The following is a 17,708-nucleotide window of genomic DNA, read 5'->3' as shown; positions in this document are numbered from 1 at the left end:
AATTGAAGCACGTCTTATCTCTCACCACCCATAAAATGCCTCTGGTAATGCAGCTTTCGTGTTTTAATGGTTGCCATTATTTTATTAACTCTTCTCATTTCTTCGTTGTTTGTTACATGTTCGGTCCAAGTTATCTTTAGCATTTTTTTATATATCCACATTTCGAACGCTTTAAGCTTTTTTTTTTAGCTCTCAAGTCTAATTCTAGTTCTCTTCTATAAAGGATCTTTCTCGTTTTATTGAAGTTTGTTCTTTTTCTATTCGAACTTTAATTTCTTTGGAGTTATCGTTTGTTGCCCATTATTTTAGTTGTTTTTTCCTCGAGAGCTCTTTTTATAATTTCTTTAGAGTATGTGGAGCTATTACATAGGGAATGCTCCGAAAGACACTTACTTACACTTACTAATTTAATTTGAGGAATGTCGAACAAACGGACTTTATTTAATGACCTTCATTTCACCTTTTTAATACACCTTGCCCGTTGAGGGCTTGATGAGAAGTCAAGTACATCTTGCGCTGTGGCTATATGCGCACAAGCTTCAGAAACAGGGCCGTCTCAATGTTTAAAAATTACAATACTTTCCTTTTAATAGACACTGCAGACAATTTTTTTAATATATAATCCACAGAATTGGTGGCTTACTCTGGCAGTTTGTCGTGAGATGACCCTGTTCTTTCATTAAACTCCATCAAGAAGTTTTTATTAGAGCATCTTTTATGGGGCCTATTTCATTTCAGGACACCGTTTTGGGCCCGGGTAATTTTTGGGATCACTGCTGTATTGATTCTTTCACCATCACAATTTTTTGGGGAAAAAGTTGCGAAAAAAAACTGCTCTATTTTGTAATTTCCTCGTCGGGAGTGCTTCTGATAAAGGCTTTTAGTGTCACATGAAATTTGTCAGGGTGTAATAGCACGATAGAGGCAAGTGACGGCAAAAAGTCCCAATTATAATTTACTTACAGTTGAGTCCACGGTTTTTTACCCGTGGGTCATCATTTATAGCGTACGAAATAAGTCGGAAATTTACTCAACGTAACAGCAAGTGACAGAAAATGGGGATTGCTTCGATCACGGATTATATTATAGAATTTGACGTTATCAAATGAATAGAATGTAAAATGTTAGGTTTTTCTTTAAAATTTTGGTGCAGAATTACAGCTATATTTGAAGTAGCTTAATAAATTCTTTTAGTAACATTAGTGATTAATAAATAAACAATTCATAAAAAAAATATAGTTAAATATACAATAACATTTACAGTGTGTTGATGTAATAGGTAACTATAAAATTATTTAAATAATGAAACATTATTTAGTTCAAATAATATTGTTGCAAGATTTTGAACATATGCTTTTCGTTTCTCATATTTCATTTTCATCACCTTCAGAATCTGAACTGTTATTTCCAATGTTAATTATTATAGGTTCGATATTAATATTACACATATTGCTTCCTTCCACTTACTTAAAACATGATTATATCCATCTCTGCCAATATAGTATTATAGTAAGTCTTGCAATCTGCACATACTAATTCGATAGCGTTAAAATCTGGGTGATAGGGTGGCAATCTAAGCACTTGTGTACATGTTCACGTATCCATTTATTTACACGCATATTGCATGAACCGCAATAAATCATTTTCCATCATAACCATCTGGTTTACGTACACTTCTGCTGTTGTCATCCTACCACGACATCATTTTATTTCCGCTAGAACAAATCCATGTTTCGTCTAAAAATACAACTCGTGGATATGTACTATTTCTGTTTTCTATGTATTTTCGTAAGAAACACGCTCGTTGTGCTGCAATATAAGTTCGTTCAATTAAAGCTCTTCGATGATCATCTTTTTCAAATTTAAAGCCCAAATCTTATTAATATTCTACTCAAGCATGTTTTACTTGTAGGAACAATTTCTTTAGCCTGCAGCTCATTGATAAACGCTTCACGGGTTACATCTTTCTCTAAAGAGTTATTTATTTTAATATATTACTGTAACATGTCAAGTCCTACTCCTAATTCTCAACAGAAAGTTGTTTTAAATACTATCCTGGTACATATTATATATTGTATTTCGAATTGCCCTTTTATTGCCCTTAGGTAAATCAGTAGTTTTCTTTTTCGTATATTGCATACTGTTTTTCTTACCAATTTAAGTGCAGCTGCTACCCTCTAAAACAACAGTAAAATATTATCAATATTTTTAATTGAAATTAAAAAAAAAAACAAAAATAAAAAGTTCCTAATTATAAATATGTTGTTATTTAAAAATAAAGTTGTCAAATAAATAATAATAATATATACGCTTGTCGTATAAGTTGCATAATAGTGCACATTTGAAAATTTTACTTTCTGTACTTCTTAAACAGATGGCAATGGTCCCACATTCCCTTTTTCTAATTCAAGTACTCGATTAAACTTAAAACGAGTTCTTGTGCTTGTGAGGTTAGAGTTTTTCCAGGCATAATCTAAAAAAAATCAATAAAATATTTTCTTTTTGTCTTTTCTTTCACTTTTGCGGAAACCTAAACAAAACCATTGCTTAACTGTGTGAATGAGGTTAACTTTGTATGTAAATTAATGGCAAAATAAAATACACTTATCATAAAGTTTCAAACTCCAATATCAAATTAGTTGTAAAACAACTGTTTGTGTAATATAAATATCTTCTAAATGCAAAAACAGGACAAAACAACAGCAAAAAATACAAGAAACTGACTGCCACAGATATACTCCATTCGCTTAGCTCGGGCATATTTTGACAGATTCATTGTCGGAAACCTACAACACAACAATTCCTACTTCTCAGTAATAATATCCATCACGTCTACAAAAACCTATCCAGGCACTGATATAGAATCGGATCACAATCCGGTGGTGGCTGTAGTAAATATAAGATTCAAGAAACTACAGAAAAGTGCAGTTAAACAAAAGATAGACGTTAAGCAACTGAAAAACGCAACTATACTGGAAAGGACAAGAGAACAGGTAAACAACAATTTTAGAAACATCGCTGCAAAAAATAGGAACACAGGCAATGTAGAGAATAAATGGATGAATGGAGATAGAAAGTACGATAGCTTTAACATGCATAAAAAGATCAAGGAAATAACAGGTAAAAAAGTGATACAAGCGTCCATAGTAAAGGACAAAAAAGGTAAAATAATTACAGATTTAAATGAAAAACTGGCAAGATGGACAGAATACATTGAAGAACTTTTTGCAGACGAAAGACCAGAAATAGCAGTGGCAGAACCTACAGACGACACAACAGGGCCTGAAATCCTAAAAAGCGAGGTAGAATATGCTATAAGGAACACAAAAGGGGGTAAAGCTGCAGGACCAGATGAAATTCCTGTAGAATTGTTGAAACTAATAGACGACGACGCACTTGAAATAATGGTGAACCTCTTTAACACAATTTATAGAACAGGCATCATACCAAAGAAATGGCTCTCCTCTACTTTTGTCACAATCCCGAAGACGAATAACGTGTTCAGACCACAGAACTATAGCATTGATGAGCCACACACTAAAAGTATTTTTAAAAATAATTCACAAAAGAATATATAATAAATTAGAAGAGGACATAAGCGCCACACAGTTTCGATTCAGAGGTGGACTGGGAACACGGGAAGCTTTGTTTGGTCTGAGTGTGTTAATGCAAAGATGTTTGGATGTAAACCAAGACCTCTACGTAGGTTTCATAGATTTTGAGAAGGCCTTCGATAAAGTCAGTCACCAAAAGCTGTATGAAATCCTAAGAAGCAAAAACATCGACAGTCGCGACATCAACATCATATCCAGGTTGTACTGGGGACAAACAGCAAAAATCAAAGTTGATAATGAGTTAACCGAAGAAATTGAGATTCGTCGAGGTGTGCGTCAGGGTTGTGTGCTTTCTCCACTATTATTGAATATATAGCGAAACAATATGTCAGGAAGCGCTCCTAGAGCAAAACATTGGTATGAACATTAACGGAGAGTTAATTAACAATATACGATACGCTGATGACACGCTAATAGTAACAGATAACCTAGCAAATTTACAGTTTTTGATGGAAAACATAAACACCCATACCAATAAGTATGGTCTAAAACTGAACATCAAAAAGACTAAATTCATGATTGTAACAAAGAAGCTATACACCAATGTGAATTTAACCATAAATAATCAGCCAGTTGAAAGAGTTACGTCCTACAAATATTTATGGGTTTGCTTCACTGATACTAATGACCAGACAAGAGAAATCAAGAGGCGAATAGAGATAGCGAGACAATCGTTTGTCAAAATGAAAAAGTTCCTATGCCGCCTAGACATAAATATAAACTTAAGAACGAGAATGTTAAGGTGCTACTATGTTTTCTCCGTGTTTTGCTGTACGGCATGGAAGCCTTGACACTGAAAAAGATAAACATCAAAAACATTGAGGCATTCGAGATGTGGTGTTACAGGAGAATATGGAAAATACCATGGACAGAAAGAGTAACAAATCAAGATGTTCTGCTGAAGATGGGGAAGGAATGCGAAGTCATAAAAACTATACAAACGAAAAAACTGGAATATCTGGACCACATAATGAGAGGAGAAAAGTACTCTCTGCTTAGACTCATAATCCAAGGAAAAATCTCGGGAAAGAGAAATGTGGGACGTAGGAGGATTTCCTGGTTGCGAAATTTAAGGAAGTGGTACGGGTGCAGTTCAATACAGTTGTTCAGAGCTGCAGCCAACAAAGTAAAGATTGCTGTGATGGTAGCCAACCTCCGATAGGAGACGGTACTGCAAGAAGAAGTATTAATAGCTCAAGTATCCTACTATTGCAGACTTCTTTCTTTAAAAAAAGAATTATTCTAAATAGTGGAAGTGTATACTAAACCCATCAAATTTTGGGTAGTATATATTTAAAAAATATATTTTAGTTGTTATAATTTAACATAACTATTTATTATATGGTGCAGATAAATAAATATTGATTGTCGGTAATTCGCAAAGTTCTATTTTATTTACTATTTAGTTTGTTTACTATCAATATTGGCTATGAGTACGTGTGCTTGGTTGTATAGTAATTTCCAGCCACTTTTAGTCTGTCAAAAATAACTAACTTCGCAAAAAAATAATTTCTAAATTCACTAGACAGTTCGGACTGGGAATAGCGAACCGAGTATAGCTGGTTTGTCTTTAGTTCCATGCGTGGAAGACAATGGTGCTAGATAAAAAGTATGTGTTTTATCTCGCCAGGTAGTAATGACACACGGGTAAAGAACCATGGACTTAACTGTAATATTTTTACTGTCTTGTAATGAAAGTTTAAAATTTTTTATTTTAGATGCCACATTTCTTTGAAATGGCAAAAACAAATCAATAAAACTGCTCTTATTTTTTGTTTAATTGAAATTTTCGTAGGTACGTCAATTAAAACAAGCTGTTCCTTTCGCTGTTTGTGGAGCAAACACCGAATTAGAAGTAAGGGGACGAAAGGTAAAAGGACGCTTGTATCCATGGGGAGTAGTTGAAGTTGAAAATCCCGAACACTGTGATTTTATCAAATTAAGAACAATGTTAATAACGCACATGCAAGATCTCCAGGAGATTACGCAACAAGTACATTATGAGAACTACAGATCTGAAAGATTGGCCAAAGAGGGTCCCGTAGCTAAGAGAAATCCGTAAGTATCTATCTAGGCGCTTAAAAACTTTATTTAATCATCTTTAACACGTTGAACAACTTCGGTTAAACATATAGTTAACAATAGATGGTTTGGGATCTGGGAATATAACAGAAAAATAAGAAATGACAAGCAGACAAGCGAACAATAAATAAATGCACATTAGAAGATAAAATGTTAAGGTTTAATATGCTTACTATTACTTTACGTATGGTACTATTACCGTCTAGAATGCTAAAAATTACACATTTGCAACACTTTTTTTTGTATCTATCTACATATTATACATGGCAATCAAACTTTTTTATATTATATTACAACTTTAGAAGATTACATTTTTTTTCCATTGTTCCTCTATTTTAAAGATGGCGCCAAAATTTTTTCGTCCAAAAATTACTGGTCCATGGCGGACAGTTGGCTCCGTGGTAAAATATCACGTAAGGGCACTGTTCCCTTCTTTCTTTTTTTTGGTTTTCTTTTCTTAACAGTTCATTTTCCGTTCTTATATTTCTGAACTCTTTTCGAATCTTCTTGTGTTCGTTCTTCAGTTATCTAGTTTCTGTTTTAAGTTCTTTAATCATTTCTATTAATAAGTCCAGTTCCTAATCTTTTTTCGCTAGCTTTATTTGAGGATCACGTAATTTTTTTGCTTTTCGATAAAATATTTACCTACTCGTTTATTCGTATTATTTTGTAATCATCTGATTGATTATAACTCCCTAACATGTTTTTTTTTATTTCCTCTTCCGTTGTTCCGTTTCACTCAGAGCTGCTCTTTCCAACTCACTAATTTATTTTATTTTTATTCGGATTTAAGCTATACGACTTGTAAGCTATAAGCTTTTTTGCTAGTCTTATTTGGGGATCGTGTCATATTTTTGCTTTTTGATAATATATTTTCCTCCTTATTTATTCTTATTATTTTGTAATCTTCTGATTTCTCATAACTTCCTATGTTATTTTTTTATTTACAGCTTTGCTAGAAAAATTTCGCCTATATCAACTCTTCGCTTGTTCCGTTTCTCTCAGAACTGTTCTCTCCAACTCACTAATTTATTTTATTTTTATAAATATTTAAGATATACGACCCTCACTCTCTCTAAGAGAATGATTCACTCATCTCACATACTTCCGGTATCAAGAGGATTGAGTTCTGGTGGGACTCGTTGCGTGTTATCGAGCGCTAGGTTACCTGGTACGCCGGAGTATCCCTCAAACATTTTCTTATGCATCTGATGTTGAGAACAGTTTCACTTTCTGCACGATTTTATAGAATAACTCCAGTGGTAGAGAGAATAATAGGTATCGTCCGGGTACTTTCCATTCTTCATTGTCTCCTTATTTGTATCTCAAAATATCAGTATCTCAGTACTTAAGGGTCTTCTCGTTGTATCAATTAATGTTGTCTAATTAGTTTTTTTAAATTAGTATGAGATACGGTCTACTATGTGCCACTAGTTGATATTAAGGGAGTTAATATGAACGTATTGATATTAAAGGGAGATAAGTGATTTGGAGAAGCCCCAGTTTGTAGGCTAGTTCTTGGTGAAAAATTTTGTCTACTGAGTCATGCCGTTTCTTATAATCTTCTTCTTCCTCTAGCGCAACAACCTTCTGTGGGTTTTGGACTTTTAAATAATTGCATTCCGTTCCCTTCTCTAATTGGCGACTATTCTTTATTCCGAACTCCCCTAATCCTTAGATCATCCTCGACAATCTCTAACCAACGCTTTCTAGGGCGGCTTCGCGGTCTATTTTTGGCCGGCCTCCAATCAGTGATATCTTTTGTATTTATTTCATTGCTTATTCGAAGCAAGTGGCCAAGTCAACGAATTCTGTGAGATTTAACAAGCTTTACTGTATCGGCGTGTTTAATTAATTCATAGAGCTCAAAGTTCATGCGGATTCTGTAGCTCCCATATTCTTCCCGGACAGGCAAATGATAGTTTCCCTCTTTTCTTTTACATCTTTAATCAATTCTTCTTCTTCATGTGCCTTGTCCGTTCCGAACGTTGGCAATCAACATGGCTATTCTGACTTTGTTTGCTGCAGATCTGAATAGTTCAGCAGATGACAATCCGAACCATTGCCGCAAGTTTTGGAGCCACGAGTGTCTTCTCCTCCCTGGACCACTTCTGCTGTCTATTTTCCCTTGGACGATCAGTTGTAGTACTCTATATTTATTGTGTCTCATAACGTGACCCAAGTATTCCAACTTTCTTTTCTTTATACTTATTCCTACCTCTCTCTCTTTACCTATCCGGCGTAGTACCTCTTCGTTGGTCACGTGCTCAGTCCAGGATATACGTAATATACGTCGGTAAGCCCACATTTCGAAGGCCTCTACTTTTTTCATCAATGTTGCAGTCATTGTCCCCGCCTCCATTCCATATAACAAAACCGGGAATACATAACATTTCAGAAGTCGAATTTTGAGAGGTAGGGTGAGGCTTTTAGAGGTGAAAATTTGCTTCATGTTAGTGAACGATGCTCTTGCCTTTTCTACTCTTATACGTATTTCCTTCGCTTGATCCCAATTTGAGTTAACTGTTGTTCCCAAGTAGATGTACGAATCCACGTGTTCAATTCTTTCATCGTCTAATATCAGTTGCTGTGGTGGTTGTTGGGTTTTGCTTACTAACATCCATTTGGTTTTTGTGATATTTAGTCTGAGTCCGTATTGTGCACTTGTTTTTTGTATCTTACTCATTAGGCAACTCAGTTCCTCCATGCTACTTGCTAGAATCACAGTATCATCAGCATACCTTATGTTATTAATTATTTCTCCATTTATTTTTATGCCTTCTGTGCTTTCCTCCAGCGCTGTCTTAAATACTTCTTCTGAGTATATATTAAAGAGTATAGGAGACAAGATACAGCCCTGTCGTACCCCTTTCTTGATCTCAATTTTATTGGTAAATGTAGATCCTACTTTCACTTTAGCTGTTTGGCCCCAATAGAGACTCGCTATTGTTCGAATGTCTCTGTGGTCGACTCCGATCTTATGGAGAACTTCAATTATCTTTTCGTGCTTTACGTTATCGAATGCTTTTGCGTAGTCTATAAAGCATATGTACACGTCTTTGTTCATATCTCTGCAGCGCTGGATAAGTACCTGTAGACTAAAAAGTGCTTCTCTTGTCCCAAGAGAATTCCGAAACCCAAACTGCGAATCTCCAATGTTATCCTCGCATTTTTTGCTTATTCTGTTGTAAATAACCTTGGTGTATGCCTTCGAAATGTGGTTAATTAGACTTATCATCCGATGTTGATCACAAGACTTTGCTTTTGGTTTTTTCGGTATGGCAACAAAAGTTGACTCTAGCCAGTCTTCAGGAAACTCCCCGCTGTTATAAATATTGTTAAAGAGTCTGACGAGTGAGTCTAGAAATTCACTGTTTGTTTCGCACAGCATTTTCAATACTTCCCCATATACGTTATCGTTGCCTGGTCTTTTGTTATTTTTAAGACCCTTTATAGCATTCTCCACTTCTGATTTTAGAATAGAAGGGCCAGTATCATCATTGCTCAGTGTATACCCACTAGGACGGTCATCATTAAACAGTTGTTCCACATAAGTTTCCCAGATTCTAACTATTTTGTCGGGGTCTAGTTGTAGATTTCCATTATCATCGCATAGCCCTTTCGATAAAATATTGTAGCTTTTCTTTGTTGTGAGTTCCTTTATCTTCTTATGCATATTGTGATAGTCGTATACCTTTTCGCACTGTTCGATTTCTTCGCATCTCTCCGAGAACCATTTCTCTTTAGATTTTCTTATCTCAGCTCTAATTCGTCTATGGGTTTCGCGGTATTTGGCAGTATCTTTAGTTTTATATAATCCGTCTCTCTTCCATCATGTCAAGGATTTCTGCAGTCATCCAGTCTTTCTTTTTTCTCTTATCAGGTAGTAAAAACTTAGAGCTTGAAGTCCTAATCTCTTCTTTAATTTCACTCCACTTTTCCAGCGGTTCATTGTTATTTTTAAGGATTTTTGATATTTCGGTATTTAAATTCTCCTGCATCTGTTGTTTAATAATATTGTTGGAAAGCTTCCTAATATCTAGCGTTTCGGGCCTGTTCTTTGCATTTGGTTTTTTTAACTTTACTTCAAACTTACATACCACCGGATTGTGGTCTGATGCTACGTCCGCACCCGGGTACGTTTTTACGGCTTTGATGGAGTTTCTAAACCTGATTGGTGCAGCGATATAATCTATTTGATTTCTGATTATTTTACCAGGTGAGTCTGCCGGTGATTTCCAGGTATAGAGTCTACGGTGCGGGAGCTTAAAGAGAGTGTTAGTAAGTACTAGGTTGTGTTCTTGGCAAAATTGAACTAGACGATCTCCTCTTTCGTTTCTTTCACCAAGTCCGAAGTTTCCCACTACCTTTCCTGTTTTGCCTCGTCCTACTCTCGCGTTGAAATCTCCCATTATAAGTGTTATTTCATTATTTTTGGTTGCCTTAATTAAGATTTCTAGTTGTTCGTAGAAGTCTTCCATTATTGTTTCCTCTTTGTCAGCTGTAGGTGCGTATATCTGTATTATGTTCAAATCAAATGGGGACGCATACAGCTGTAAAAGAATCATTCGGTCTGATAGTGCAATGTAGGATTTTATTGACGATTTTAAACGAGGTGCAACGATTATTCCAACTCCATGATTGTGTTTAGGGGTATCGTTACCAGAGTAGTACATCAGTAGTAATCAATTGAATTTGGTTAATCCGTCTTTGAAACGAAATTCTTCCTATTGGAGATAGTATTATAATAACATTTCGTTTGAAAAAGCGTCACTATGAATCCCTACAATTGGGCTGGATCTAAGAGCCAATATAACTTCTGATTGTAGTATTTTGGATATGTTGTACCGTTAGTTTTGTTTATATAGATTCAATTTTTTTGAAGTTACGTTTAATTAAAAAACCAGACGAAATTTAGTTATCACCAATGATTATATGAGTTCAATGTTTGCCTTTATTTTTAGTGGGGATGAAAAAGCAGCTCCAGTTGGTGATAAAGATAGGATTCTGCAAGAAAAAGAAGCTGAGCTGAAGAGAATGCAAGAGATGATAGCCGCAATGCAAGCCAAAATGCAACAAACAACGCAGTAATTTGTACTTTGTAATATATGTGTTAAGGTTTACATATCTTGAAATTGCCTATACCGTCAACCATGTTCATTAAGAGTTTCTTGATATTAATTAGATCTCAGTTTAACAACTACATGTTAAGGTGAGACAATAAATTAATATTAAGTTTTGTTTGTTAAAAATTACGTAAGATCTGATATGAGTTGATTAATTGATTATTTCTTGAATTAAAATGTAGCGCGCATTTTTTTACGCATATATTTTAGCAGCCAGAGGAATATTACTTCATGTAATTATATTTCTTTATCAAGGCAGTGGATATTCAGTTTATTTTTGACTACTCATGCGACATATCTCATCCTGATTTAATGAATGGCATCACCTTGATATATTCTTATAACGTAAAATGTATAGGTCGGGGTATTGTGAAAAACTTATAAGTTTCCAAGTCTATATTTGTTTCCAAATATTGGAATTTTAAAGAAATTTGCCTGTATGAAATAGTAAACCTAATAAATCTCTTGGTATAATTACGCGTTTACACATACAGTGAATACCTTATGTTGTTTTGATTCATTATCCAATGAGCTTCCAATCGACTCGGCCCTGGACTTGTCGCTATCCTCTTACAAAGATCGTTTTCTACGTCATCTAGACGTCCAATTCTTACTCTACCTCTTAGACGCCATTGTTCTGTTCGTCTTCGATCATGCGCTACAGGTGACCCAACTGTATCATTCTAGTTTTTTTACCTCTTGGCTCACGACAGAACTGATTGTCGGATAATTTTCCTTTACTAGCAATATACTATGCTTGTGCGAGTTTCATAAGTGCCCAAGTTTCATTAGCATATAACACAACTGGCCTGAGTATTGTGCGGTAGATTCTCATTATTTTTTTCCAATTAGTTAATTATGAGGTGATCAAAAGCTGAACGACAGAATATGTGTTTTTACCGATCTGATGTGTTCCGTATCTCAAATTAATTAAAGATAAACGAATTATTAATATTTGAAATTTTCAACGCCCTTAAATTCTTGTTGGTTGAGGGTTAGTGGTTCTATGTTAATCTGTAAATTTCTGCTAATAACCATACACTTTGTTTTCTTCTCAACAATAACGCTTTCAGTTCTTTTCGATCTTGTACTCGCTTAAAATATCGATATAGTCAGCATAAGGAAGTCGTTTTGTCGTCTTATTAAAGAGTTGCTATACAATTTTTTAATGATTTTTTCAACAGTTAAATTAAATAAAATGCAGAATGGGAAACACTCTTTCTGAAAATCTTTTCCAATTTCAAACTCCCTAAAAATTTTCTCTCATTATCACTATACAGTTGCTCTTATTTAGGATTTTCTAGAGTGTGTCCGAGATATTCTATTTTTCTTTCTCTTATTGTCGTTTCAACGTCTTTTCATTCTAGTTCAACGTTCGTAACGTGATCCATCAATGGAATCTTCAGAATTCTATATGTCCATATCTCAAAGGAGTTAAATCTTATCGCCTCTTGAATCAGCGTCCACGATTCAACCCCATAATTATATAGTTCAAACTTGATTATTTCATTTCCACTTAACATCAATGCTTGTAAAAGCAGCCTTCTCTTAAAGGCATGCCTGTCATCTTCAGTTTCTTTATATAAATTTTAACTTGGATTGGATTATCTAATTGAATATCAAACAATCATTTACTTTAAAGTTCCTTGTAACTTGTTTTATTTGTTACTTTTAATCTACCATTTATCTTTCTAAACGACCTTTAGAAACTAATGCACTAAATAAATATGTGTTGAAGGTGCCAACGTGAATGAATGAGTAAATTCGTTGCACGTTGAATTACTTCGATCGAGATAATCGATGACGAACTTTGTTAGAATTATCATATTTTCTTATGTCTTTTTCAACGACTATTTGATCACCAGCTACCATATCGAGTGAAATTGTATTTTCATGATATCTTTAAAGAGGTTTTAAAACTGTTTTATATGGGTTTAAACCACAATTGATTGTAAGGTGAATTACTTTTTACATTTGTTTTTGATGTTTCGGTTACCAATCAAAAAATCGTTTTTCTTAATGTAAAATTTTTTTTAATGTAAAACAATAGATTTAACCTGAAAGGGTTTATAAATTGCAGCTGCGTGGTAATAACAATTTGACAGTTGACTTACTTGGTCTCGATACTTTGGACAAATGGTCATAGTATTAGTAAAATTCTGACAGGTTTTGTTGTACTTTCGGATTGATATCTAATTCTGATATTTTTGTGCTTTTGTAGTTAATTATAGATGATGTCTCTCTAAACTTTTTTAACTCATTAATGTTGGTATATTGCTGACTTATTCTCTCAGTATTGGTAACCAGAGCCTGCTATATTCTATTGATGAATTTGCTACACATTTTTATTTATTTATTAAAATGAGGGCTGCTTCTTTGATTTTTTTTACTGTCTCTTTATTTCATGACTATTGATACATTTTTCCATTGTGCTCATTATCTCGGCATGTTTGCATATCTGAGCTCTAGAAACATGTCAAATTTAATTCTCGTTATAGTCAATTGTGGTTTAATCACATATAAAACAATATTTGACATGATATCTTTGTTAATTACCATATATCGATGAAATTCTCACAGCCATATCCTAAAAAATTGCTTTTATGAAAATAAAAATATAATATAAAAATTTTTGGAGAAAAAATTGTTATTTGGACTTTTAGAAAATTTTTAAAACAGCAATTAAATTATAGAGATAACTTCAAACATAATTTTCTGTTACAAAACTTTTTACATCAGAGTTTTTTAGAAATACAATTTGTACGTCACACGTATGGCGAAATAATAATGGTGAATACTGCAAAAAATATTGATAAGATATATGGCATGATAGGCCCTTAAAGGTAACACTTGTATTGAACGTACAATTTCCTATTCCTGCTCTCTTATCCTTGTTAATAATATTATAAGTATTCGATTATCTTGTTTACTTCGTAATAAAAAATTATTATTCGTGTATATTTTATATTTTTTGTCGATAATTTCAAGAACTGTTCATTAAAAAAATTGCAGGCTGTGTCTAAATTTATCTATTAATTGAAGGTCTTCTTTTGACACATACCTTGAGCTTCAGAGCATATAACATTTTACATAAGTACAGCATAATAAATACATGAGTATACTTACCATGACCAACAAACATAAGAGATTAGTTATTATTAATTACTGAGAAAATAAACATTGAATGAAAACTATATAGAACGTGTATACATATATATTGATTTCATGCAAATGCCGCCTTTATCCCAAAACAACTAAGCTATCACTAAGCTGATATTTTAACTAAATATATTTCAAATACACTGTGAAAAATTATTTAGAAGTTGTTTCCGTAAATGAGTTTGTTATTTTTCTACGTTTAAACTTTAAACACAAAAAAAAAATATATAAAAGGAGAGCTATTTCCTTTGTATATTTTTTAATGTGAAATATTTTTAACTGGACTAGATTTCGGCACACTTTAGATTTAGATTGATGGATAACATTACTAAGGTAACCTTTTAACGTAATAGGTAATTACACGGTAAGTATTTTCAGCAATGAGTAATAAGGAGTCTCTTATATAGATAAATACTATAAATTGGAGATGAATATATCTGAAACTTGTTCTAGTTGCTGGTTTGTTGAAATATATTATGATCTATATTAAGAATAAGTTAACTATTTTATTTACCTTCCCGTAATATAACATTTGATTATACTAGTTCTCGTTCGATGTCATTTCTTCGTTAGAACAATTGACATATTATGACAAGAGCTTAGGCAAAAAGGATATGGTATAATATTTTGATGATCCACACCTGTCACCAAAAATTTAAGTATTTTATTCGGATAGGTCAACTGAAATTCGTTTTATATATTTTTTTTTATTCATATTTGCCTATTTTTATTACTTATATGACTATATTTATATATACAAATTAAAATATTTTATTACGTTTCAGTCATTCAGTCATTTCGTAGTAAAATATTTTAAAGTTACATTTATATTACCGAAAAAAGATACTTATATGTATTATCAAAGTGAGTTAGTATTTTTGTATAAATAAGGCTATAAAACATGGAATTATATAGAGTTCGAATGATCTTGTTAATATTGCCCATTATTAAAATGCTGCAGGTAATTTCAAAATCAAATATGTAAGGATTTTGTAAATAATCTAATAATCGGATACCAGTAGATTTGAAGTATTATTTTACAAATATGTGATATATTGGCTCTCTATAATTTATCTCAAACATATCTGAAAAGTTGCTTAGGCAAAGAAAGCTGATAAAGACGGAAGTTGAGTACGAAGGTGAATATTTTTTCCTGAAGAGTTAGATTCCAAACAGTAAGTCATTTTTTACAATTTTTCAGGAGAATAAAAAAATTGCAATCATAACATGAACATATTTTATGTTAAGTTGTTCTTTCTTGGTGACTTTTGATTTTAGAAGATTATAAATTCGGTGTACATTCTGATCATACACTCTTTCAAATATTAATCCGTGTCAGATGGTCCAATATTTGAGCAAACAGTAATTACAGCATAATTAGTTTGTTCAAATTTTAAAAATCTACGATATATGATTACAATTTGATCAAATTGACCTATGTCAATGAAATTAATTATCTTTTTGCTTATTTATTAGTTGCTTTTTCGTATTCACAATGAAAATAAAAAGGCTTAAAGGATTTTTTTATAATAATGTAGATGTTTCACATTATATAAACAGCTTCTTTCTCGATATAAATCAATTATGTACAAACTTGTTCCTGGCTAGAAGATATTTCAAACTTTTATTTTCATTTTATAACAAAATAGAAAGACAAATAAACCACACATTGTCAACAAAAAAAAAGAGGAAGGTGAATTGCATCACGTTGGATCTATATAATACATATATACATAAACTTGTTTCACTATATACCACGATGTGTTGGAATTTTTGGCCTCTACTTGTCTTCATTTGCCAATCTTCACAAAACCGTTACAAAAAAAAAACATAAATTTGCATATAATCTTCTGTATACCTGTTATGCAAAATACCTGTTTCATTTGACCACACTGTTCGGCTATGCATAGGAAAGTAGTATTTGCTGTGCATAGGAAAGTAGTATAGTAGTATTTAGACACCTAAAATGGTGCTGTTACAGTGCATGTACTTCACCGACATATAGTTTGGATGTTTTTTTTTTCTATCAAATTATTCATAGATTTAATTGCCAGAAACTTGTTTTTTAGTTTATTATAAAGTTTTTAACACAAAATTTATGTAGTCTGTATTTATTCTTTATTGTAAGCTTCGTTCTTAGATCTTTAGCTGTTTAAAACCTCTATTTTTGCCTCTTTGCAAAATAAACAGGTATCAGATTATTCCTGTTACATGCGCCAATGTATTTGCTCACCTATACTCTCGTATTCTCGAAAATATTTACCAAGATTGAGGCTTACATCCTATCCGAGAAAGTTATTATTTTGTATTGGGTTCAACAGACTTTATATAGTTGATTAAAAATGTATCTTGTACCACTCTGGAATTGTACCACATTTAAATATTTTATTTTGCAAGTAGTTTATGGCCTTTTCCATTTGTTAATTCAGTAACAGACTTGTTCAGTAACTATTGTAAGGTTACAATAACAACCAGAAAGGCTTACCCTTAGGTAGAGAACTATTTCCTAAGTTATTTTCTTGCCCCAGTTTCTTCATCCCTGTCTATTTTGATCTGTATTAGACAAACTAACACTTTTTTATATTATTCTAACCACACACCTTTTTTTATTCACGTCTCAGCAAGACTTATTGAACCTCCAAAATAAACAAGTCAGGTGACAAAATAACGGTCTGGCAACTAATGGGCATGTACAGTAACTTTCCACTCTCCGGTTTGGAATAATTAATCAAATTATCAATGTTATTTAAAGCGGTTAACAAAAATCTTGATGTTAAGTGTTATTTTTAAATTCAACTTTAAAGTACACGTTAACAGAACGTCAAAGCTACCGGAAACAGTAATTCCAAAAAGTGATTTTGTGCCCTTTGAAATCCATTACTTTATATTTGTTTTGAAAGTTATATGGTACTCTTACTGGCGTATAAAAAAATATAACTTTGTAAAAATTACGTAATATTTTTGTTGTTTCTATTAAATCGCATTATATTTGTACTTGAAATTAACTGCAGCTATTGTTGCCATAGTTTTCATATTTACATTTAATCAATTTTGTACATGGAATGCATTTAGCATAAACATGTTAGGTTGTAATGTATTTTACATAATAAAAGAGTCAATTCCTATATATATGATTCGTTTTATTAAGTTTTAAATGTATATATTACCCTGCACATCTAGAAAACAAACCACATATCATAGTGACTATAATGAATCGATGATTTACAACCCAGTGATTGAATAAAGAAAAGAAGATTCAAGCTGCAACTGACGTAAAGAGGACGGTTAACATCCAAACATCTATGCGTCAGCACGTTGAAGGAGAATAGTGCCTCTCTGGTACCCATACCATTGCGGAACCCATATTGTGTGTCACTAATATCCAGCTTCAGTTTAGAGTGAATTCTGGTGTGGATAATTTTCAACAGAATTTTCAAGGTATGTGACATTAAGCTTATGGTTCGATAGTCACTGCACTCTTTGGCATTCACTTTCTTTGGCAAACACACAAATGCTGATGTCAACATTTCTCTAGGGATGATTCCCGTAGTATAGATAGCGTTGAACAGTTCTTTTATTATGTCTAGGTTTTTCTCGTTGACCAACTTTAATAGCTCGCTTGGTAATTCATCTGGACCAGCAGATTTATTGGGTTTCATTGAGTTTAATGCCTGACTAACCTCTGATTTGGTTTTCTCTGGGCCTACATCTCCCGTTTGGTTATCTA

At 33.0% G+C, this 17,708-nt stretch overlaps 1 protein-coding gene across 1 annotated transcript in view; it reads left to right on the top strand.

Annotated features, from left to right (window-relative positions):
• Window positions 1-17,110, top strand: part of Septin1 (Septin 1) — a 51,584-nt gene extending 34,474 nt beyond the window's left edge. The window contains exons 5-6 of the mRNA XM_072536933.1: window positions 5,410-5,672; window positions 10,661-17,110. Coding sequence (XP_072393034.1) covers window positions 5,410-5,672; window positions 10,661-10,787 — 390 coding nt within the window. The 3' untranslated portion in view covers window positions 10,788-17,110. The remainder of the gene's footprint in view (window positions 1-5,409; window positions 5,673-10,660) is intronic.
• Window positions 17,111-17,708: the final 598 nt, after the last annotated feature.

The sequence above is a fragment of the Diabrotica undecimpunctata genome, chromosome 7, assembly GCF_040954645.1.
Source record: "Diabrotica undecimpunctata isolate CICGRU chromosome 7, icDiaUnde3, whole genome shotgun sequence".
Classification (NCBI taxonomy): domain Eukaryota; kingdom Metazoa; phylum Arthropoda; class Insecta; order Coleoptera; family Chrysomelidae; genus Diabrotica; species Diabrotica undecimpunctata.
The sequence above is the reverse complement of the archived record's forward strand: the minus strand, read 5'-3'. Positions and strand labels throughout refer to the sequence as shown.